This window comes from Ictalurus furcatus, chromosome 2, assembly GCF_023375685.1.
Source record: "Ictalurus furcatus strain D&B chromosome 2, Billie_1.0, whole genome shotgun sequence".
NCBI lineage: Eukaryota > Metazoa > Chordata > Actinopteri > Siluriformes > Ictaluridae > Ictalurus > Ictalurus furcatus.
In genome coordinates, this window is record NC_071256.1 from 8,191,309 (window position 1) to 8,217,478 (window position 26,170).

At 40.1% G+C, this 26,170-nt stretch overlaps 1 protein-coding gene across 6 annotated transcripts in view; it reads right to left on the reverse strand.

Annotated features, from left to right (window-relative positions):
• LOC128620985 (sterile alpha motif domain-containing protein 5-like) overlaps positions 1 to 18,848 on the reverse strand; it is a 304,140-nt gene extending 285,292 nt beyond the window's left edge. For all 6 annotated transcript variants that reach the window (XM_053646434.1, XM_053646441.1, XM_053646413.1 and 3 more), the window contains exon 1: positions 17,528 to 18,848. In XM_053646434.1, the coding sequence (XP_053502409.1) occupies positions 17,528 to 17,965 (438 nt within the window). In that variant the 5' untranslated portion in view covers positions 17,966 to 18,848. The remainder of the gene's footprint in view (positions 1 to 17,527) is intronic.
• Positions 18,849 to 26,170: the final 7,322 nt, after the last annotated feature.

Consider the following 26,170-nt stretch of genomic DNA (forward strand, 5'->3'; position numbering starts at 1 on the left):
TTTTCACACAGACAGGTGCTCCCAAAAAGGCACGTGATTCACTTGAACATCTTGGAAAGCTCAGGGAACGTGGGGGGCAATTCTCTCATAAATTGTCCAAGCTTGTCTGTTTTTCCACTCACCTCCCTGAACTTGGCTTTGAGTTCAGAACTGCACTGCAGGTCAATTAGCTCCATCTGAAGCACAGGGGGGGCATCTTCCACATCGAAGAAGAAGGGGTCAGCAAAAATTTGAAACGTGGCTCTGTGTGTCTTGAAGTCTGCAAACCTGTGATCAAATTCTTCCTGTAGCTTTACAATGGTATCAGCATACTTCTCACCACTGAATGGTGTGCCTGAATCCATGAGCGCCTTGCATGCTGGGAAATGGCAGAGGTTTGTCTGAGAAAGCTGGGCTTTCCATAACACAAGTTTTGTGGAGATTGTCAAACTTCAGGCATTTGCTGCAAAGGGCCTGCTGATGGATAATGCAGTGCAAAGCAATGGCCTCTTCCACACCCTCCTCTTCCAGTTTTCTTTGAACAAGTGCCACCAGTCCATTTCTCCTCCCTGTCATTGATGGCGCTCCGTCGGTTGTTATTCCAGCAAAACTCTTCCATAGTAAGCCGGCATCAACAATGGCATCACACAGCCGGCGGAATATCTCCTGACCGGTGGTCTGGCCATGCATTGGAATCATTGTGAGCAAATCCTCCATCACTTCAAAATTGTCATCAACACCACGGACATATATTGCGAGCTGCGCAGTGTCAGTGACATATGTGCTCTCATCAAGAGCGACTGAGTATTAATGGAAATGTTTAGCTTTCTCACGCAGTTGATCGTAAATGTTACCCGACAGGTCCGAAATGCGCTCTGCCAGTGTGTTGGCTGAAAGGCAGATGTTGCTAAATTGACCTTTCTTTTCTGGACAGACTATACTTGCAGCCTGTAACATGCACTGTTTGATGAACTCGCCGTCTTTGAATGGCTTTCCTGCCTTAGCAATCATCTCACTCACCACGTAGCTAGCTTCGACTGCTGTATCACTCTCTTTGCTTGCTTTCTTGAAAAAATCTTGTTGCCTCAGTAGACATGTTTTAAGTTTGGCGACCCGGTCCTCTCGCTCATCTCCCTGGTATTTTGCATACTCCTCAGCATGTCTAGTTGAGTAATGACGTCTGATGTTATACTCCTTGTGCACCGCAACTTTATCTGTGCATATTAGACACGTCGGAATGCCCCTGTGCTCTACAAAAAAATATTCCGTTTCCCACTTCTCCTGAAATTGTCTGTGCTCATCGCCAACCGTTCTCGTCACGGCAGGTTTTGAAAAAGACATGACTGGGTGACAAAAAAACGTATTTGCACTGGGTGACACTCCCGAAACATGTTTCAAGTGACCAACTTTGATAATTCGTGTTGTTGTCACGAGCCTGAGCTATGGTAGCCCACAAGTGTTAAAAAATATAAAACGCCCAGGGCAACGACTCACGCAGGTGCATGTGAGAAAAAACACGCGGACTGCACTAACACTAAGACTTGATTTCAAGTAGGGGGCCACAAAATATCGTTCCGCGGGCCGCAATTGGCCCCCGGGCCGCGAGTCTGAGACCCCTGATATAAAGCTATACTTTCTGCTCAGATTCAGTCAAATGCTGCAAAACATACAGCTGGACCCAAAACGTACCGTGTAAGCAATCCAAGAGCTTCTTAAGGCAAAGAAATTGAATGCCCTTAAATGGTCAATTTAGTCACCCGACCTCAACTCAATTGAGCATGCTTTTCACTTGTGGGCAGAAAGACCCACAAACAAGCAGCAACTGATGGCGGCTGCAGTAAAGGCCTGACAAAGCATCCCTAAGGAGGAAACTCAGCATTTGGTGATGTCCATGGGTTCCAGACTTCAGGTAGTCATTGACTGCAAAGGATTTGCATCAAAATATTAAAAATGATCCTAATATTTATGATTGTTAGTTTGTCCAATTATTTTTGAGCCTGTGAAAACCCCTTGAATTAAAGCTGAAAGTCTACACTTCAACTAATTGCTTCATATGAAATCCATTGGGGTAGTGTACAAGGCAACATTACAAAACTTGTGATCTGACTCTGTCTGTCTGTGTGTCTGTGTGTGTGTGTGTGTGTGTGTGTGTGTGTGTGTGTGTGTGTGTGTGTGTGTGTGAGTAACAGAGCGTGAGAGAGAGAGAGACAGAGAGATAGATATTGAAAAACATGAAAGGCCATGTAGCATCTCTGTTCAGTCAACCATGATTAACTAATAAGGCAAGATGTTGGTTTTAAGCGAGTGTATACGTGTGCACTGTTTGTGCAGGTTGAAAAATATAAAACAGTACAATGCTGCTTTTCACATAAGGGTGAATAAGGGTATTTGAATACCCTGTTAACCTGTTTGAGGCTCCAGTATTCAAAATTCTGAAATCACTGCTCGTTTACTCGCTATGGCTGATCCCCATGTGAGAAAAAAAAGAAAAGTCACATCCAAACATTTTCAGAGAGCAGCACTGTCTTGATAGAACTAAAAAAAATATTGACCTCTCGGATATAAAGCTTGCGGGAAAGCTTTATAGATTTCATTTAATTAATGTTTAAAACAATGCTATCAAAAACCTTAAACAACAGGAGAGATGAATCAGTTGGGTTTGAAGGTTTTGCAGACTAGAAGTGACACTGCAGGCAAGACATGTCACTACTTCTTGAAAATGGACAGCAGGCAAGCCCCTGACAACTGTGTAACACCGCAGATTCCCTTTGGATTAATTGATTGCTTTTCAAATTAAATGACATGAAAATTATCACAAGGTAAGACTTGGCTATATTGTTATTGTTTGTTGTTCATTTATATAACAGCACATTCCCAATGGGTGATGAACACGTGTCTTCAGAAGCTGCACACATGTATATAATAATGCTGGCTTAGTGTGTTTAGAGATGAATTGTTGTGATATTTGCTGCTTTAGTACATACTGAATGTGGAATGAATAGGAAAATGTGGTGTTTGATGCTGTCATGTGGGGTAGTAAAGAGAATGTAATCGGGAATGCCAAACCAAAATAACTTGTGTTTTTCATGAGTCTCTGTCTTCAAGTCCAAGTCAAGTCTCAAGTCGGTTGTTTATGAGTCCAAGTCAATGCGCAAGTGATTTTTTTGCGACTCAAGTGCGACTCAAGTCCAAGTCGCAGACTCGAGTTTCCATCTCTGTGGCACACAGTATCTCACAAAAGTTTGTACACCCCTCATATTTTTGTAAATATCTGATTATATCTTTTCATGTGACAACACTGAAGAAATGACACTTTGCTACAGTGTAAAGTAGTGAGTGTACAGCTTGTGTAACAGTGTAAATTTGCTGTCCCCTCAAAATAACTCAACACACAGCCATTAATGTCTAAATCGCTGGCAACAAAAGTGAGTACACCCCTAAGTGAAAATGTCCAAATTGGGCCCAAAGTGTCAATATTTTGTGTGGCCACCATTATTTTCCAGCACTGCCTTAACCCTCTTGGGCATAGAATTCACCAGAGCTTCACAGGTTGCCACTAGAGTCCTCTTCCACTCCTCCATGACGACATCACAGAGCTGGTGGATGTTAGAGACCTTGTGCTCCTCCACCTTCCGTTTGAGGATGCCCCACAGATGCTCAATAGGGTTTAGGTCTGGAGACATGCTTGGCCAGTCCATCACCTTCACCCTCAGCTTTTTTAGCAAGGCAGTGGTCATCTTGAAGGTGTGTTTGGGGTTGTTATCATGCTGGAATACTGCATACTGATCATGCTCTGCTTCAGAATGTCACAGTGCATGTTGGCATTAATGGTTCCTTCAATGAACTGTAGCTCCCCAGTGCCGGCAGCACTCATGCAGCCCCATACCATGACACTCCCACCACCATGCTTGACTGTAGGCAAGACACACTTGTCTTTGTACTCCTCACCTGGTTGCCGCCACACACACTTGACACCATCTGAACCAAATAATTTTATCTTGGTCTCATCAGACCACAGGACATTTCCAGGTTCCAGTAATCCATCTCCTTAGTCTGCTTGTCTTCAGCAAACTGTTTGCGGGCTTTCTTGTTCATCATCTTTAGAAGAGGCTTCCTTCTGGGATGACAGCCATGCAGACCAATCTGATGCAGTGTGCAGCGTATGGTCTGAGCATGGACAGGCTGACCCCCCGCCCCTTCAACCTCTGCAGCAATGTTGGCAGCACTCATACGTCTATTTCCCAAAGACAACCTCTGGATATGACGCTGGGCACGTGCAATCAACTTCTTTGGTCAATCATGGTGAGGCCTGTTCTGAGTGGAACCTGTCCTGTTAAACCGCTGTATGGTCTTGGCCACCGTGCTGCAGCTCAGTGTCAGGGTCTTGGCAATCTTCTTATAGCCTAGGCCATCTTTATGTAGAGCAACAATTCTTTTTTCAGATCCTCAGAGAGTTCTTTGCCATGAGGTGACATGTTGACCTTCCAGTGACCAGTATGACGGAGTGTGAGAGCGATGGCACCAAATTTAACACACCTGCTCCCCATTTACACCTGAGACCTTGTAACACTAACAAGTCACATGACACCCGGGAGGGAAAATGGCTAATTGGGCCCAATTTGGACATTGTCACTTAGGGGTGTACTCACTTCTGTTGCCAGCGGTTTAGTGAGCGGTTTAGACATTAATGGCTATGTGTTGAGTTATTTTGAGGGGACAGCAAATTTACACTGTTATACAAGCTGTACACTCACTACTTTACATTGTAGCAAAGTGTCATTTCTTCAGTGTTGTCACATGAAAAGATATAATCAAATATTTACAAAAATATGAGGGGTGTACTTGATTTTGTGAGATACTGTACATGAAATAAAAACAAAAGAGCCTTGTAGAGTATCAGAGTATGTTTCCTCACTAACCAAATGCTTTGAGTCTCCTTTTCTTAATTTTAGGTGGAATTTATGCGGTACTAGACCAATAAACACTATATGAAAATAGTGTTGTAGATCAATACAATCCTTCCTAAAATCTTTTTGGGGAAAAACCAGTAACATGTGACACTCCAGATCAGACAAAACATGATTTGGTCTGAACCCTGTCATCATGTGCCTTTATACAGGAGACACTGGTGGCCTGTGGATATACAATGTGTCAGTGTCCAACATGCTGGCAAGTTCACCTTGTCCAATAAGATCCCACTTTTTGGCTCTTATCAGTCCTCTGTGTGATTCAGTAATGAACCATAGAAGAACTGCATCTCAGATCAAACTTTTTTTCACTTAAATAAATACAATACTACACAATACAATATTAAATTACCCAATTACTTAAACAGAATAAAAGGGTCATCCAGCCCCAACCATTCTCTTTTGTCAGACATCTTTCATTAAGTTCCCTAATTATAATTACAGATTTTGTTATGCTACTTCATGCATACTGATATGCCGTTTCCGTATGTGATGCAGAACAAGGTCAAAACTGATGGCCACAGAACTGACGGCCAGAGTGGTGAGAGAGAATTTTACTTGGATATCACTTATCTCAATTAATATTCATTACTGTTTTTTATGGTCTGATCTGATATTTGCATGCCATTACAGAACAATTACACATTTTCTCTGCTCTTGCTATGACTGTGAGATGACCAACATATGAAGGACCTTCAACACTTCAGCTACAGGCATCGTGTGAAGTGGAGAGATGCTGTACTACATATGACAGTAAAGGTTAGGAAGTGTAATGGGTCAGTATGCTCTGTGTACAGGAAATCTTACACTCTGTACATAAACTAGAAAGCAGTATGAGTGTAAATGAGGTCTGTAATGGGGTGAGGTCATAAAGGTCAGTGAGGTTGAACAAGCACTGTATATCTACAGACTAGATTAGGGAGACATTTAGAGTAGTGTTATCACAGAGCCAGAGGTAAACACTGACCAGTAGCACCAGTACACACACACACACACACACACACAGTAAAGAATCATAAGAACTGATGGAAATTGTACATGTGTGTGTATTATGTGTCAGTACCTGAGGGCTTGCTTGAATAATTCAGTAGTGACATGATTTAGCATGCTTTTACTTCTTTCATGGCCTGATACATACATGTCAAACATGCACACACACATATTTTAAATGAACTTATGTGACGTTTTGCAAACTGTGGAAAAAAGAATTCCATGTGATCTTGCCATGGTTCATTTTAAGCCAAGTCAACATCCTGGTCTAAAAGGCTAATGCACATGTAGGTGTTGCCATGACAACTGCTCCCGTCTATTCCAGCTGACCTCTCTTTTTCAACAGACTGATAGAACTCACTGTAAACACCATTATCATCATTATCACCTTCCCCCCAAACACACACACACACACACACACACACACACACACAGACAGACAGAGAGAGAGACACACACAAAACTAAGGCAACCATCATTCAAACAGATTTTGAATAATTCTGCCAAGCCATTCAGTAAAGTACAATGAGTCATCAATACACTTAATTTTTCTACTTTTATAGACAATTTATATAGAGGACACCTGGTCAGAATCCTACTCTTTTCAGTTACAAATAAGTCTGGAAACCACAGAAAGAGAAAGAAGGGGTGTTGGTAAAACATTCTTTTTTGTACAACATTCTGAATGTAAATTTTCACTGTATTTCTGCACATTACTATTAAGTGATTATCTCAGAGAAATTATTTGATAATAAAGATGAAAATAATAAAATAAAGACAGGCTCTTCAGGGCTTTACAGTGCGACCATTTCACTCGAATTTGCGACTGAAAAGTACTTTGTGCGACTGTGAATAAATATTTATTTGCACCGGTGCAAGTAACCTGTTTGTAGTTGTATAATACAATCAGAATAAAAACTACAGGAAGTCCAAAATGCAGCTACACTGCGCAACAGTTACTTTCACACTGATTTTCATCTCCTCAGTCAACCGAACAAGTGTGTAAATACTGCAAAGAAGCCATTATGATGACGAGAGTAACTCTGTACATCATCTGCTCCTCTCAACTTCCCAATCTCACAACCGCCATCTTTTGTTGATCCCACAAAATGACCTGCACTTGCGACCTGATCGTGTAGAGACAGCGGTAAATTAATAATAATGCTAACACTACAAGGATTTAATTCAAACCTCTTTATTAAATAATTCCTCACCAATCATAATCAAGAGTAGCAACTGTTCAGTCTGTACACATACAGTACGCTGCAGCTCTCCTTCACTCTCTTCACCAACACATGCACAGCGCATTCTCTTCATTTAAACTCACGGTTGCCAGATATCAATAGAAAAGTCAACTCCAGTTTCCATGTTTTGATTTAATCTCCCAAAAAACACAATATTATCAGCAGACATGGAAACACTGTACTGGGGGAACCGATCTAAAAGGAACAACTGGTAAACAAACAAACAGAAAACTAATAAAATGTAAAGACAGAAAATGTGCTTAGTTATAAATAAATCAATTAATATAAAATAATAAATATTATAATAACTTCATAAAATATAAATAAAATGAGAAATTAAATGATGTTTAATTACTATGGGTTGGACTTAATATCACTTTGACATTAAGCTTAGTAAGCTATCTCCTTAGAAGGCTATTAGCCTTTTTCCTAATATGGATCATTTTTGTGTTAGTCTACTCTTAATTAGGACTCTTTATTGTTTAAGATATTTAAAAGTAAATATTTTATGCTTGTTTATTTATCAATCAACCAACAGTATTTATCATTGCTATTATTTTAATTCAATTAACAGTGACCATGAGCACAGAGCTTACATTTAACTGTTTATGAAAAACCTCCTGATTAAAGCTTAACAAAAAAAAAATTGGTATCTGGATCAGTTTCGGCTGTAAAAATCCTGATCGGTGCGTCCCTAATGAACACCATTAAACTAAAGCGCTTTGCATCTGGCGGATAAATTAACTCACCCAATCACATCCTATATGAGATTATTCAGATATATACACAATATACACAGAGTAGTTCGAGAACTGACTCCAGCCCAGAACCATGACAGAGGAAAATGTCTAATAGTGTAGCTTTAAATATATTTAAGAGGAGCAGACTTCAAAGACTGAACATTGAGGTTTATTGTATTTGTTTACAAGGTGGAACAGGTTAACGGTTGTTGTTTTTTTGAATACAAAATTAAAATTAAACTGAAAATATTAAATGTAGTTTATCAGAAGGTAAATTAATTTGTCATGGCTCACACTATGTTCCTAAATTCTGTCATAATTGACAAGCTCAAGTTTTCTCATGCCTACTTGTGTGTTATATTGTGGCACATTAACGTTACCATCTCTAAAAAACAAAAACAAAAAAACTAAACTTCAACTGTGCTCCTAAATTTTTGACTTTGCTCCTAAATTTCTGTAATTAGGAGCACAACTGCTCCTAAAAGAAATTGTTACCGAACCAATAAAAGGAAAAGATTCAGCATACTACGATTATTCAAGATCCGAGAAAAGATTTCACTTTCATATTTACTATAATGATTGATGATATTGATGCAATGCAAATCAACCATTTTTTTTTTAAATAAACTTGTTAAATTCAGATTTATATACAATCCTACAGATGAAAGACACTATAGATGAAAATTTTCAATATCAATCTGGATATACTTGTTTTACAGTTAGATTAGGGCTGGACGACATGGCCAAAATGTATATCACGATATATTTTTTAATTTCAGTCGATACGATATCCTCAATGGATGTCTGTACCTACAATCTTCTGATAAATTAATTTGCCAAGTCTATGAAACTTCCTCCTGTATAACTATATCATATTTTAGAAATAAAAATGGTACAAATAAATTAATGTTCACCTTTTATCTGTACTTAACCTACATACAAACAAGAAATGTGAAATCACTGTCAAATAAACATATAACTCTTACCTTTGTCAATATTAATATCTTTAACTTTAAACTACAACATAGGCTGATTATCTTATTCTTATAGATTAAAACAAAAGTGCTTCAGCCAGGATAAAAAACTTTATGTCTGGCTGCAATTGCTTCGCCCGTGTGATCCGTAGGGAAGTAAACCGTCTGGAGGTGTAAGCTGACAAGCTTCCAATCTTGGTAAATAAAGTGGACTGTAAGGCTCAAGTATGGTTCTGAGGTTCAGCTTGACCACAGGTCACCTGTGGTTGCAAAATATGACAATGACTTCAGTTGCTCCTCCACCCTTTCCCTAACTTCACCGTAAAGTGTAGGTATAGCTGTGCGTGAAAAATATTTCTGGCCAGGGAGCTCGTATTGTGTCGATGACAGACATCATTTTCCTTAAGCCCACATTTTCTACCATACTAAATGGCATCATGTCCTTAGCCAAAAAGTTTGTGACAGCCTTAGTAATGTCTTTATATTGTTTAAACTGTTTGTCATAAGGCATGAATGCAGCCATCCGTGTTCGCTGCATGGGGGTGGCGGTGATATTTCAGGGATAGGTTGGCTTAAACTTTTATGATGCCTCATCTTCTGACTCTCAGAAAATTCTATCGGGTGGAACTGCTTCAGATGGTGGAACAGATCTGATGTGTTCCCGTTGCTAGTCGGCACCACTCTCCGGCACAAACCTGAAGTTTATCAGAGCTTAGATAGCCAATCCACTTCCATACCACTGATTAGTCTTTCCTCTCTTATCAACTATTTTGTCTGCTTTCTCTTCACTTGTGGAAGCTAGTTCAATTGCATTTGTATTGCGGTCAGAGGTACTAATTTTGTAGCTAAAACTTGCCGTGTTGGAGCTTAGCTTACTACTGCTGAGCACTGGCTGCGTGACTGTGGTGTGCGTCATCACGCACGTAGCCAATTGTGTTCTGCTCTTTCTGCTCAGCTTGAATACATTGAACTGACGCCTGCGCCATGAACATCAGTCAGTGACAAATGCTGTAATGTATGTCGAAATATTGGAAATGTGTTTAAAAATCATTGCACCGTTATTTAAAAAAATTATATCCCGATATATATTGATATTGAATTATTGTCCAGCCCTAAGTCAGATTAGACCGGGCGGCTGTGGCTCAGGTGGTAGAGCAGGTTGTTCACTAATTGTAGGGTTGGCGGTTCAATTTCTGGCCCACATGACTCCACATACCGAAGTGTCCTTTGGCAAGTCACTGAACACCAAGTTGCTCCTGATGTCAAGTTAGCACCTTGCATGGCAGCTCTGCTACCATTGATGTGTGAATGGGTGAATGAGACAGTGTAAAGCGCTTTGGATAAAAGCGCTATATAAGTGCAGACCATTTACACCATACATAACTTTGATGAAATATTTTTAATTGAAACTCTCTCTGCCCTTATCTTCTCTGTTCTGTTCTCCATGGATTCATCCTCCATCCATTTTTCTCTTCGTAATAAACAGACTTAGTCCTTACTACTGCTCATTCATACATTTATCCAATTTGCCAATCACGTTGAAGAAGTGCAATGGATAAAATCATGCAGATACAGGTCAAGAGCTTCGATTAATGTTCACATCAAACATCAGAATGGGGGAAAATGTGATCTCAGTGACTTGGCATGTTTGTTGGTGCCAGATGGGCTGGTTCGGCTATTTCAGAAACTCCTGATCTTTCACACATAACAGTCTCTGGAGTTTACACTCCATAGTGCTCAAAACAAACAAACAAAAACATCCTCGAGCCGCAGTTATGAGAAAGAGAGAGATGAGAGACAAAATGGCCAGAATTCTTTGAGCTGGCAGGAAGGATACAGTAACTCAACCACTCTTTACAACCACGCTGAACACAAAAGCATCTCAGAATAAACAAAATGTCAAAACTTGAGGTGAATGGGCTACAACAGCAGAAAACCACACCGGGTTCTGCTCCCATCAGTCAAGAACAGGAATCTGAGGCTACACTGGGCACAGACTCCCCCAAACTGGACAGTTGAAGATTGGAATTTACAAAAACGCAAACCAGAAATCACACAAAAAGACATGCTAAACGTTTAATAGTCCTATTTACACACACTGTAGATCATATGCATTTGCTGTATCCTGAGAAAGTATGGATAAAATGCACCTGGTGAAAGTTTAATCAGCCAAAACAAAAGAAAGAAAGAAAAGTTCACTTTACTGACCACGAGGCAGTGTGACAAAAAGAAGCAGCAGTACCACAAGAGGCTGGTTGAGAAGAGATGTGATGGAGCAGACATCAAACAGAAATAGATTAGAAAGAGATCTGGGGAAACCTGCTAACAGCTTGGGGATTTCTAGGAGGAAAGGTGTGAAAATTACATAATAAAAGTGGGACATTTCAACTCCCACTTTCTGTCTCATTCAATCTCCTTCTCCCTTTTCCCTCGAACCAGTGTAGTGTGGTTTGGATAATGCCATTGCTGTTGCTGGATAATATGGTGCATGTCATAGATTTTTTTTTTCCATTATTTCATCTTTTTCCTAATTTCTACCTTATAATCAAAGTGTATATGTACACTTTTCGTGTGTGCATGTGTCATAGTAGTGCTAAAGTGGCAGTGAAGAAATCCCAGGCTGATACTCAGGGTCTTTTTTTACTCCTTTTATATGGACAGGTTTTTACAGGTATTATATTAGAAAGCTAGAATGTTTTCTGTGTTTGTCCATGGTTACTCACTTTGAAGACACATAAGGTCAGGCATATAATATCCTTTTTTAATGTTCAAAATGAATATAAGGCATATAAAATTCCAGAAAGATGTCCAGCTTTATCTTTTTTCTGTGGCATGTTATTACCAGAATTGTTCTGTTTTATGCCTGCTGCATTATGAAAGAAAAACCTTAAATCTGGTATTTTTATTTTATAATATCCCATTTCACACTAACATATTGCTAAAGATTTTAGATAATTATGCTTTTTTGATTTAACACACAATAAAAACAGCAAATGAGACAATAGACATAGGAATCTGGACCATCTGATATTGACTGACACCCCTCAAGCCCTGCCGTTCCCCACATTTCACATTAGTAATCAGTCTGCTCTCATCTTGACTCTATTTTCCCACTTGAATGCACACTGATGTGACATCCTCGCTTTCTGTCAAAGTTAATGGTGAATGTTTTTGAGTTAATAAAACCTATCAATGTATGTTTGACTTAGCTAACATTAAAAAATATATAGCTAACATCGGTTAACTGCATTTATTAAAAATGCCACTGAAAATGTTTAACCAAATAGGATCAAAAACTGCACTTTTCTTTTTCACAAAAAAGATTTGTTTGACTAGTGTGATCGCTCTGTATCGTGCCCAGGCCTGCTTGAAGAGGTGCACTCAGGCATTGGTTCAGTTGGACTCAGGCACAATACGCACCTAGTGTGATCACTAACAGTAGTACAGAACTCGAAACATAACATCAATGATGCGACTTTTCTATTCAATAATATTTCGGTTCATAACAGGTCTGGTTCTCACAGTATTAATGAACGGGAATTGTAGTCGGCGAGAAAAGCTGCAAATTCCCCCCTCAACGTCAGCTGCCTCCATAAAAGTCTTCTGATACGTGCAGCACGATTAAGTGAAAATCACTTAATCTGCATAAGTGATACATTTATTAAGCATGTGACAGGGCTGTGTGTCACCGCGCCCCAAACAACTCCAAATAAGCCACAAAGTAAATAAAGTTACAATGATGGCCTCCCTTAATCTGTGTGAGACCACTTTTCTTCCTGCTTTCTTCAAAACAAACAAAAAATTCGCATTGTAATGACGTAAGCATGCTCAGGCCCGAAACATTAAGTGCAATGTGAGTACAGGCTAGCGGGGGAGGGGGGGGAATCGTGCTTGGGCATGGTACAAGGCAACCGAGCCTAGTGATTGATAAATGGGCTTGTTCGGCTTGGCTAAAAGAGGATTTCTAGAAGCTCACAAACTATGTTTAATCCATTAATTATTAACAGTTAATGGATTAACAGTTAATATCTCTCAAAAAAAATAATGGAAATGTAAATTGACTGACTCATAACTGATAATTAAATGCTGGAGTTTCCAAATCATATTTAATATAGAAGTCAACTGTTGCCCTTTCTCCTGTTAAGAAATTATACAGAAATGCAGCTGAGACGTATACGATGGGGACTGACTGAAGTCATGTATTGGTATCAGGAAATCTCAAAAACATGTACTCATACTCAGCAGGGTGGGAAGGTGGCTGGAAGTGGATATGCTCAGATTCAGACACAGAAGAATATGAACAGAAGTAAAAAAGCATCAATGAGATCTCTGTATATTCACTGACCTTAAAATGACACATTTTTATTGAAATATTACTCATCTGAGACACATAAGAATTAAGTTATAGGACAAAATGCCTAGTTCTTCATGTGGAAGACTATGAACATATTACTCTCTCTCTCTCTCACTCACACACACACACAGACAAAATGAGTTACAATCCGTTTATACTGTAATAGCACAGTTTATCCTGCTTTGCATGCAATATATTTATTAACATTAAAATCAATTTAGAAATATTAACTCAACTATCTAATGTTATCAGTGCTATAAAAAAGTTCAATTCAATTCAATTCAATTCAATTTATTTGTATAGCGCTTTTTACAATAGACATTGTCTCAAAGCAGCTTTACAGAAATATCAACATGGTATACAGATATTAAAGGTGCGAATTTATCCCAACTGAGCAAGCCACTGAGTGGCGACGGTGGCAAGGAAAAACTCCCTAAGATGTTTTAAGAGGAAGAAACCTTGAGAGGAACCCGACTCAGAAGGGAACCCATCCTCATCTGGGTAACAACAGATAGTGTGAAAAAGTTCATTATGGATTTATATGACGTCTGTATGGCCTTAGGAGCAGCCGTAGTCCCAGCAGTCTGGAATTAAAGAAGATTTGAGCTCCATCCAGAGGCAGAAAGGATCTGGATCTCTAGTATCTCCATAAAAAAAAGTGTGTGTGCACAGTGTGTGTTTAAAAAGGTAGTAAGTTGTGTTTAAGGTTACACACTGATTAGAGACCAGGATACTCCCACTGAGCTGTTTAATCGTGATAATCCACACGGCGCCTTCACCATCCAACAAACCACAACAATCAGAAATAATGAGCATGCACAAACGACAGCTCATCTTACATCTCTATAATGACTGCCAGACAGGTCATTTCTACACTCTCACCCTTTTTGATTAGGGCAGTGGTCTGTGATGTAACGTCTCAATTTAGGGAGTGTACTAGAAGCATATTCCAGCTTCTATTAGGTTTATGATCCACATGTATGTGACGAGGAGGAAGGAGAAGCCAGGTTATGAGGATGCACACTAATGTATCAAACTTTAAAGTCGGGCAAGGAGGAGGCGGGAACCAACTGAACTTAAACATAAACTTTAACTGGAAACAGAAAACAACAATAAAACAAAGCGCACAAGTGTCTCTCTCTCAGTGGCACTTCCAGCCACTCCTTTATCTCTCTCTCTCCCACTGATTATCCGAATCAATGCCAGGTGTGCATCCTCACAACCTGGCTTCTACCTCCTCCTCGTCACAATGTATTTCCAAGACTGCTAAATATTAGTTATTTAATGGTCTTCTGGCATATACTATATACTGGTTGTGTGTCATTATATATATATAATATAATACACACACACATATACACACACATTATATATATATATATATATATATATATATATATATATATATATATATATATATATATATATATTAAAAGTGCATTGACAAGAGTGCAAAAAATGGTTCTGTTCGGTTCTATATGGCTGATTATATTGGGGATCTATACCGCTCACGTCCCTGTACACCTCGTGGAGTATTATAGTAGATATAGTATAGTTAGATACGTAGTTAATGTTATGTTCCTTGATAGATTTAGTTAGCTTAAACTATAGATTAGTTCATTTAGTCCCCGCTGGTTTGTCTGCTCCCAGTCCATAGTACTAGTTCATGTTTCTTGTTTTGACTCTGTTTTCTGTGACTGCGACTCTGATTACCTTTGCCTGTCTTGACTAAGTTTTTTGGATTACGATTTGGATTTGTCTGCCTGTCCTTAAATAAATTTCTTTACCTGCTTCCGTACTCTATTCCCTTACGTCTCGCGACGTGACAGAATACTCCGGAACAGAAACAAAACAAACCCACGTGTCCACAGTACACATCCGAAGAGCACGTAGCTTGTGCTCATAGCTCGTGCATGCGCGCGCCCCCTCATCGAGGTTGTGACATTCGCGCGTCTCACTCTGGTTGCTAGGCTATTTGGTAGCTTCATCAAACATGTCATTGTTCGGTCAAATTTATTCGGCCTTTTCACTTATTCGGCCGAACAAATTTTGGTTGCCGAACATTCGGTGCATCTCTAATATATATATATATATATATATATATATTCCCTTAGTCATTCATAACAATGGCTAAGACCAAGGAATATAGCTGTGATGTGTGGCAAAAGGTTGCTGCGCTTCACAAAATGGGAAGTGGTTATAAGAAAATAGCAAAAGCATTAATGACCATTTCCACCATCATCATTTCACCTCGCCACTCTTCCATGGATGCCATTTTTGCCCAGTGTCTTTCTGATAGTGGAGTCATTAACAGTGACCTTCACTGATGCAAGAGAGGCATGTAGTTCCTTTGATGTTGTCCTTGGCTCTTTTGTGATTTGCTGGATGAATAATTGCTGTGGTCTTGGAGAAATTTTGGAAGGTGGGCCACTTCTGGGAAGGTTCAATAACTCATGCTGTTGAAAAAGTTCTATTTAAGTGTTGATTTGATTGAACAGGGTTTGCAGTAACCAGGCCTGGTTGTGTCTAGTCCAGCTGGTTATGAATTATGAATGCATTATCAATGCAGTTTCATAGATTTGGGGAATTAGTAATTATGGGGGCAAATATATTTTCCATATCCCATATCCAGTGCTACAGGGAGACAGGAAGGATAGCTGATCGTCCTTGCAGTGGAAAATTACATGTAACCACGTGTACCCCCAGACGTGATTGTGAACTTCAAATGCCTTGGTGGAAGAGTGGAGTAACATCTCACAGCAAGAACTGACAAATCTGGTGCAGTCCATAAGGATGAGATTCACTGTAGTACTTGAAACAGCTGGTGGCCACAGCAGATACTGACTGTTACTTTTAATATTGACCCCTCCTTTGTTCAGGGACTCATTATTCCATTTCTGTTTGTCAAATGTCTGTGAAACTTGTTCGGTTTATGTCTCAGTTGTTGAATGTTTTTATCTTAATAGAAATATTTACATATTAGGAAATTTGCTGGAAATAAAATCAGTTGAATCTGAGAGGACGTTTATTGTTTTGCTGAGTATACACACACACACACACACACACACATACTATAGATCAAGTGTTTGTACACCTGGACATCTGGAGAAATTCCAGCATTACCTGCTGGAATTGCCCCCTTTCATTCCATAATTATAGTGAAGAGTCTTGAGGCTAAACTGTACAAAAATCACTTTACCTCCACATAGATCTGTTCTGTGCACAAACCAGGTACTAGATGAGTGGTCGTCAGGCAAGAAGACAGACTAGAACACTGTTTTAGAATGGTACATATTAGATTTGTCCAAGAAAGTTTAATAAAATGGAGCTAAGTTATTAAATCACCTTGCATTCATGATAGCAAATGAGTAATGCTCCAAAACTGGCTCACACGTGCCACTTCATGACACCATGGAAAGACAGTGATGAACTCATCTGAATCTGGCTGCCAAACTAGCTACAAGTCAACAGTAATGAGAAGATGTCTCAGGTATGATCTGAAGCAGAACTCACAGCTGGGCCACCTTTAAGCTGAAATTAAAATGCCACACAACCATCCGAGCAATTCTGCCCCAGATTTCAAACAATGTCAATAATTTCTAATGGCTGCTTATAGCACACAGTAACTTTGCCGGTGCCATATCTGGCACATGCCAGTTATGGTGTATGTAATAAACTCAAATTGTTGACACTGAGAGTGACTTATTTTTGGGCCAAAAATGAGTCACTCTGACCGTCAACAATTATCAAGAAACCTTTTATACAGGAAAGCTCTAGGAATTGGACCCACAAGTGACAAAAACATAGCTACACCAAAGATTAACGGTGCATTAGGTTTGTTTGAGTTTTTTTTCCTAAAATTAAGACTCAACGATTAGGTGGGTTTGACAAATGAATGATTTTCTTCACTCCTTGGGCCCACTCCTCCATTCTCACCCATGATCACAAAGCACTGCCTCCAGGATCTTAGGTGATCCATAGGGTGTAGTGTCTATACAATGATCTTCCAGGTTATTTGTATAAGTACAGAATAAAAAAAAATTCACCTACTGAACTGTGTCTAAAGCATGCACATCTGTCATTTACAGTCCACCATTTTATTGTCCTTCCTTTTTTTGCACTCACTTTCAGCTCTCCTTCCAAATCTAATTGTGTTATATATATATATATATATATATATATATATATATATATATATATATATATATATATATACATATATAGACTTGTGCAGGCTTGTCCCAACTCTTCAGAAAAAAAAAAAAAAAAAAAAACCTACCTTGTTAGAATATGGAGGCCTAGCCAGATTAATCCCGTCCCTAACGAGTTTATCCCTGATCATGATCTTCAGTTTCAGTTTCGGATAGACGACAAGCTCCCGGTTCCGGAGGGTTAGGTTCCGTTGTGACCCCGGGAATGTCATCCCAATTTGATCCGTCCACGTCCTGGATCCCCTCAGTCTGGGGATCAGCGGCTCTAAGGTGAAATAAAGCCCCGAGGCGGCTTGCTTGTCCTCGTCTTTGAGTCTTGTCACGGCGTCGTGAATCCGTTTTCGGTGGTGCGGTATGAACACGCCGATAGCGTCCAGGTCGGGGTCGCCGATCTGTTTACAAACTTCCAGGTCGTCGTAACCGTTATCCACAAACGCTTCGACATACTGGCAGAGCTGGAGCGTTTTCAACCACTCGTACACGATGCTGGGGCCGGTGCTCATCATTTTATCACAGAAATGTAAGGTGTGGGTAGTCAAACCTGAATTAGGAGGCTACCTGAAAGGAGGAGAAAGGAGGTAGGGGTGTACACGAAGAGCTCAGCTCTACACGCTCGCTCGCGCGCGTGTGTCTGTGTGTGTGTGTGTATGTGTGTGTCACATTTTGCTCTTTCTCTTCGATATTTCAGCCAGTGCACAGGTTACCAAAACAGCTGTCAAATGTGTCAGCTTGCGGAACTGAACTAAAAACAAATGCCAGTCGAGGGAAATAAGACATCCATGAGCGACGGAAGTGACAGACAAAAAGTATCAAACAAAGCTAATGTTTTCTCTTCTCTAAGCTCGTTACATCTAAAATGCTCTTTTTGTATTAGAAACACCGTTCAGGTGGTATTTCCCACAAAACAAAACAAAAACTTCACCAAGCATCCGATTTAAATGTCTTCAGCGCACAGAAAAAAACCTGGGAATGCATCCTTCCTCCAAACCGGCTCTGTGAATATTCCCAAATGCCTGTTAACCTGCTTCACAATTGTTGTTGCTGTTGTTTTATTGACAGTGTGACGCCGAATAGCAGCTGAAGTGTCGCTTACACAGCCACAAACACTCCAAAAACGAACCGCACTCCCGTTTCCTTTACAGTTAGTTCCTTTACAGCGCGAGCTCCCGCGACACCGGCGTGTGTCCGTGTCAGCCGCGCAGTCAGACACAGCGTTGCATACGCAGAGCTAATCTCGGTTTGCGTAAAGTCTTGTGCGGTCAGATTTGGAAAACTTTGCCTTTTGTTTCACGCCAGAAAAGTCCACCACGCACTCTCACGGTAAGGCGTTATTTCCTATAAGGGTCTGTCTGCTCATTACCGAGTGCATTCCTGGAGCGCGAGTGCATGGTTCTGTCGCGGGTTTAGTGTGCCCCCTGTCGGTGTTGATATGTCGCTCACACCAGCCTATGGCGGCTCCCCTTTCACTGGTAGCGGTACCAGCAGGGTTGATTTATCCTGTCTTGATTGGGGATGCAGTCAAAATGTCAGGGTAGCGCATAATCTATTTTCTGTGGAAATATTCTCTACAGTTTTTGTACATTTGTACAATACACACACATATACATATATACATATATCCATCCATCTTCTATACCGCTTATCCTTTTCAGGGTCACGGGGAGCCTGGAGCCTATCCCAGGAAGATATATATATATATATATATATATATATATATATATATATATATATATACACACACACACACTTATATATACAGTGCCCTCAACTAATATTGCACACAGGTTTATAACAAAAATATCTTTGTTAAATATAACAACAATTATTGGCACCCCTGTGTGCAACACCCCTGTGTGCAACAATTATTGGCAACCCTGTGACTTCATCCATCCGTCCATCATCCATCCATTTTCTATACTGCTTATCCTACAGGGTCACTGTGAACCTGGAGCCTATCCCAGGGAGCAATGGGCACTAGGCGCGGTACACCCTGGACAGGGTGCCAGTCCATCGAGGGGCACAATCACATAAACCTTCACACACCCATTCATACACTATGGACACTTTGGACATGCCAATCAGCCTACCATGCATGTCTTTGGACTTGGGGAGGAAACCAGAGTAGCTGGAGAAAACCCCCACAGCACTGGGAGAACAAGCAAACTCTGCACACCCAGGGAATCGAACCCTAGAGGTGTGAGGCGAACGTGCTAACCACTAAGACACCGTGCGCATGCCTATAATTCATATGCAAAAAATATATTTGAAGCATATTTCCATTGTGCATGGTGGCTTAGTGATTAGCACATTCGCCTCACACCTCCAGGGTCGGGGGTTCGATTCCCACCTGTGTGTGCGGCATTTGAATGTTCTCCCCGTGCTGCGAGAGTTTCCTCCGGGTACTCCGGTTTCCTCCCCCAGTCCAAAGACATGCATGACAGGTTGATTGGCATGTCCAAAGTGTCCGTAGTGTATGAATGGGTGTGTGAATGTGTATGTGAGTGTGCCCTGTGATGGATTGGCACCCTGTCCAGGGTGTACCCCGCCTTGTGCCCGATGCTCCCTGGGATAGGCTCCAGGTTTCCCCGTGACCCTGAAAAGGATAAAGCGGTATAGAAGATGGATGGATGGCATATTCCCATTGATATTTTTCATTTTTTAGTACACCTGGGTGACTAAAATGGGTATTAATATGAGGTAACACATAAGTCAAATTCCCAAAGTCATTCATAACAATGTGTAAGACCAAGGAATATATCTGATGTGCAGCAAAAGGTTGTTGGGCTTCACAAAATGGGAAGTGCCTATAAGAAAATAGCACAAGCATTGAAAATGCCAATTAACACCATCAGGGCAATAATTAAGAAGTTCCAGTCAACTGGAAATGTACTCAACCTGGAATTGGACGTGTGTCTATATTGTCTCAACGCACTGTGAAGAGGATGATTCGAGTGGCCAAAAAATCACCAAGAATCACAGCTGGAGAATCGTAGAAGTTAATTGCGTCTTGGGGTCAGAAAGTCTCCAAAACTACAATTCAAAGTCACATACATCACCACAAGTTGTTTGCAAGAGTTTCAAGAAAAAAAAGCCTCTACTCTCATCCAAAAACAAAATCTTCAGTTTGCCAGACACTACTGGAACGTCAAATGGGATTGGGTTCCATGGTCAGATGAAACTATATGAAAATAGAGCTTTTTGGCAATTAACAGCAGAGGTGAAAATAAATATGCTAAGTATATAAAATACTGGTATACTTCAGTGTACTTGCAGCCAGACTAATGCTCAGTATACGTCGAGTGTGTTAATGATTAGTTAACTTGAAGTTTGCTATTTTGGAACAACTAATTTTGTACTAAGTTGTACTATATTTTAGTTGTAATTTAATTGTAATAAAGCACAATTTGTAGTGCATTTAGTGTACTTTTGTGTGCTAAAGTGGAACAACTTCAAGTATACTGTCACAATTTCCCCTTGAGTCAGCGCTGAGGTATTGCAGTGTGCTCGCATGCACGTGCAAGAGACTGATGCGCAAGCACGTAGCACAGGGGTTCCCAAACTTTTCCAGGGCAAGGCCCCCCAAATGGCATTAACATTTGACCGAGGCCCCCCTTTTGCAAGATGTCTTTAAAACACATTAAAAATACAGACTTCTGAATATATCCCGCTTTTTTATTAATAATTACACCTCACATCTTTACATTACATTACATTAGGAATTGATTGTGTGTGTGTGTACGTGTGTGTGTGTGTGTGGCTGTCTGAGAGTGAGAAAGAAAAAATTATGTATTTATTTAGTTTTCACACCAAATTGTTGAGGCCCACCGGGCGCCCTCTGGCAGCCCCCACTTTGAAAACCACTGACGTAGCAAACGCAATATCGGTCTTCAGTGACATTGACTTTGCTTATAATGGACACGTGCTTTTGTTAAGATTATGTTCTGTCTCTGCCCCTGTTTAGTCATTGGTTGTTTTCTGAAGGTGTGTCAATATTGTTTTCAGCTGTCCATGTTTCCCATGTTTACGTTTGTCATTTAAACCCCTCGTGTCTCCGTACACTTTGTGCAGTATTGAGTTTACCTCTTTACTAAGCGGTTGTTTCTCGTTTCTCGTTTCTGACCTTGTTTCTCATTTCCTCTTTTTGACTGTAGCCTCGCCCTATTTATGCCTGTTTGCCGATTGCCTGACCATTTGCATTTTTTTGGACCACGCTTTGGATTACTGATTTGGATTTGTCTGCCTATATCTCCTTTAATAAAACTCTTATCTGCATTTGCATCCGTCCTCAACTCCATATGGTGACATACACTTAGTACACTTTAAGTATATGCCTGTGTAGGGACTAATTACATGCTTAATTAGTGAAATTAAAGTGTACCTTAATTGTGTTAAAAGTACATTACAAATTTATTATGAGTGTCTTCCAAACATACTAACAATATACCATGAATATAATATTTTTGCAATAATAGTATATGCTCCGTTATACTTTTGGCTTATTTCAAATACTAAAAAATGCAAACGCTTGCATATCAGAGGCAGTTCTCTGCGGAAACTTGTGAAGAACAGTATCTGTTAACAGTATAGGCAAGAGATAATTTCAGATGGTATGTTCATACAACTTTTACTTCAGTTTCTACTACGTTAAATCTTGTAATGAACAATACTATTTTTGAACAGTAAATCAGGATAACTGAGGAATTGTATCAGTATGGCATGTCAATATTGCTTAGAGTACATAGTACATATACAGTAAGCAACAGAAGTCAGTACACCCCTGTGCAACATCACAATTTAACTTACATCAAAATCACAAAAATGGTTTACTGACCACAAAATCTATATTTATCAAGGGTGCCAATATTACTGGAGAGCACTATAAATATGAAATTATTCAAAACTGTTTGTTTCAGAGTTTAACAGTATAGTATTTTCTCTTATGAACAGTCAAAAACAAATACGTTAGAAAGACTGTAGTGAAAATTTAGGCTCCAAAGAAGAAACTCAATGCAACAAAAGTGAATACACCTGTGATCAATGACACAGAATTTAGAAAACATGTGATCACTGAAACTAAATTGATTACACCTGTGAATTCCAGTTATCCTAATTACATGAATATGGTTATAAAATGGCCTGTGAACGCCAGAACTTTCTCAATTTTGGACCTACTGGCTGCGTCTATCTGTATGTCTACATCATGGCTCCACATTGAAAAAACTGCCAGAGGAACTGAAAAATCTGGTAGAAGAGACTTCAAAAAGATGGAAAATGAAGAACAGGAAAAACGGGTACCAAAGCAATAAAATACACTGAGTACCCAAATGATGCCCTGTCTGTGTTTTTTCTTGAAAACAATTTACATCCTAATTCCGATCTCGCCGTTTGGCCTGTATGTGCCCCATTTTTTTTGTATCAACTGTGAAAGCTACATGGGACCCACTGAGACAGTGCCACAAAACTGTTCTTCTTGTAAAGATGAATTTGACATAGAGAATAACCTGAGGGCTGGAACTTACTTTCTTGTACTTAGTCTATCACCTCAAATAGTGGAGGTTTTGGAAAAACCTGAGATACATTTAAATAAAAGGGAATCAATTCTGGGCATTGTTTCTGATATTCAGTGTTGGGCAGAATATCAAAAACTCAAGTAGAGTGGACATGTGGGGGCTGATGACATTTCAATCATGTGGAATTGTGAATTCCAGTTTTCAAAAGTAATAATGTTCAGATATGGCCAATCCAGTGTCAAATCATAGAGTTGTCACCAAAAGATCGTCAAGGGAACATATGCATACCATGCTTATGGGTTGGTAACAGCAAGCCAAATACGATCACATTTTTAACTGCTTTTGTGTCACAGCTCAAAGAACTAGAGCAGGTTGGAAATAAATGTAGGGACTCTGAAAACATAGAGCATGCAAGCAAAGTTCATTTACTACTCTGCTATACAGATTCAGTTGCCCACCCAATCCTGAGAAATACAAAACAGTTCAATGGCAAATACGGGTGCGACTTCTGTCTCCACTATGGTGGTGGCCCATATGTCTGGGAAACCCCAGAACCACCTTTAAGGACAGAGACAGATGTTTTCTGGCATGCTATGCTGGCAACACCTGCTAAACCAGTAATGGGTGTGAAAGGCCCATTAGGCCCAAGTCAGTTTTCATCAAATGTGCTCTGACAATCAATTGCATGACTTTCTCCAGTATAACGTAATTATAATTTTTCACATTATGACATAATAATATATTCTGACATGTTTCACATTTTCTGACGTAAAGTGATACGTAATATGATTGTTTACATTCAAATCTATAACATGATAATAAAGTATGAAAAGGTGAAAAAGTGAGAATTGAAGTGAAGTAAGTCAGTTTTCATCAAAAGTGCTCTGACGAGACTTCTGGCTGAGCATGTGAGTGAGAAGACACGTGTGGAGTGAGCTCCAGAGCATTTTATGTTCTAATTGTGCTTTTCAGGCAACCCGAATCTTTTCTAAGACATTTGGTGCATCCTTTTTCAATTACTCAGTTTACAATTATAAACAGAAAGGACTTATGGCTTCTGAAAGACTACGGAAACCTAAATCTTCACCGAGCATGACAGTGAGTCATGGCAACAAGCTAACGTTGGACCTGGAAAACCTCCGCACAGCTTTGATTGCGGAGCTAACATCTACCATCGCAATACAGGTTTAAGCAGCTATTGACTCATCAGATATTGAGACCCCAGTTGTTGCGTCTTTTGAGAGGTTTGAATCGAGCATTGAATCACAAGGACGACGTATTACCGAGCTTGACCAGCACCTGAACGATTACAGTGACCGCATTATAGCACTGGAACAGAAATTCCAAAGCTAAATTCAGCTAACAAACAAGTTGCCGAAAAAATGGAGGACCTGGAGTGCCGTTCACGGCGCTGCAATCTCCAGGTCATCGGTATTCCGGAACGAGAAGAAGGGAGCAATCCGGTAACGTTTATGTCAAAATTTTTCCAGGATGTGCTCAGATCAGAAATCTTCCCAACCGCTCCATTGCTGGATAGAGCGCACCATATTGATCCCGCGCCCTCGGAGGATCGTGAAAATCAAAGGCCCAGAGTGATGATTATGCGGTTTCACTACTTTTGCAGGAAATTTTTGGGCTTCTTCAACCTGATCTGGCCATGCTAGCTCACAAACTTAAACTATGAGCTTAATTAAGCAATCTGACTTGTATTTTTAAGAGAAATAATATAGCAGAACTCACAGAGACTGGATTCAGAAGAAGCAGGTTTATTCAGCAGTCAGCAAGACAGCAAAATGAACCCAGCTGGGCCCAGGGGTGCACGCCACATGAAGAGTAACATGCACCAAAATACAATCGTTTACAATGTGTCTTATATACAATTAAAGCATCCATGTACACTAGGGAGTGTCCTTATCCTAACTCTGCACACCTTTTTCACTTACGTCTTTCTGATGGGCCCCTGACTTTTTTAGTGAAACTTTTGCCTGCATCTGTTCTTCTCTTTCAAGCGGACGTCATCAATGGCATCATAGCAATAAAAGCCAATATCTGTTTTTTATTATTTATTACACTTGGAGGCCCTCTCCTATCTCCTACCAGTGTGAAGGCTCCACCTCCACATCTCTCTCCCCTGCTGAGTCATGGGTAAGTGTGGTCTTTCCTTATCTATTTTCCCTGCTGTATACTGACCGGGGGCTACATATATGTTTCATATGAATTTATATGTTTTAATGTCTCCTATTTCTAGATGTATGATCCAAACTTCTTTAACTGTGCTGTTTATAAAGAAGAGATACGTGGATGCTCAAACGTACCACAGAATATCATATGGCAAACAAACTCCTCAGATCCCCACTGCTTCTAAAGGCACCCAGGCTACTCAGATCCCCTTGGCAGTGAACAGAAAAACTATCTATCCCCCAAGATCTAATGTAAAGACAATGATTGTTAAAAAGTTTTTTTTTTTAATGTATTTTTATTAAACTACATGAAGTTTACACACACACCCATTCATACACTACAGACACGCCAATCAAACTACCATGCATGTCTTTGGACTGGGGGAGGAAACCGGAGTACCCGGAGGAAACCCCTGCAGCATGGGGAGAACATGCAAACTCCACACACACAGAGCCGCAGGAATCAAACCCACAACCCTGGCGGTGTGAGGCGAACATGCTAACCACTAAGCCACCGTGCACCCTATTTTCTATTTTAATCTAATATAATTTTCCAACACTTTCACGACAGAGAAAAAGTTGTTCAACGTGGGAATTGGAATCAACTTTTCCATCAGGGCCGTAAGGTCTTCATCTTTCCTGACTTCAACTCTAACGTAGCTAAGAGGAGGCCGGCCTTCGCTGCGGTGAGAAACAGCTTGCATGAGAGAAATATGCAGTTTTCTCTTAGATACCCTGCTCGCCTTTGGATAGACCTCGGTGATGAGAGACTGCAATTCAACTGCACCCAAAAAGCGCAACAATGGTTTAATGAACGGTATCCTCCATCTTAAGCTGCCTTCATGATAGTTAACCAATTTATTAATACCTGTAATGTGATTGTAAAACTACTCGGGTGTGGGCAACTATATCAGTTTCTATGTAAATATATAGGTTGCCTGAGATACATGGTAATTGTAATGTAAAGGTAATTGTAAAGGTAATGGTACCTTTTATGCTCGGAGTGACTTCACACAACAAG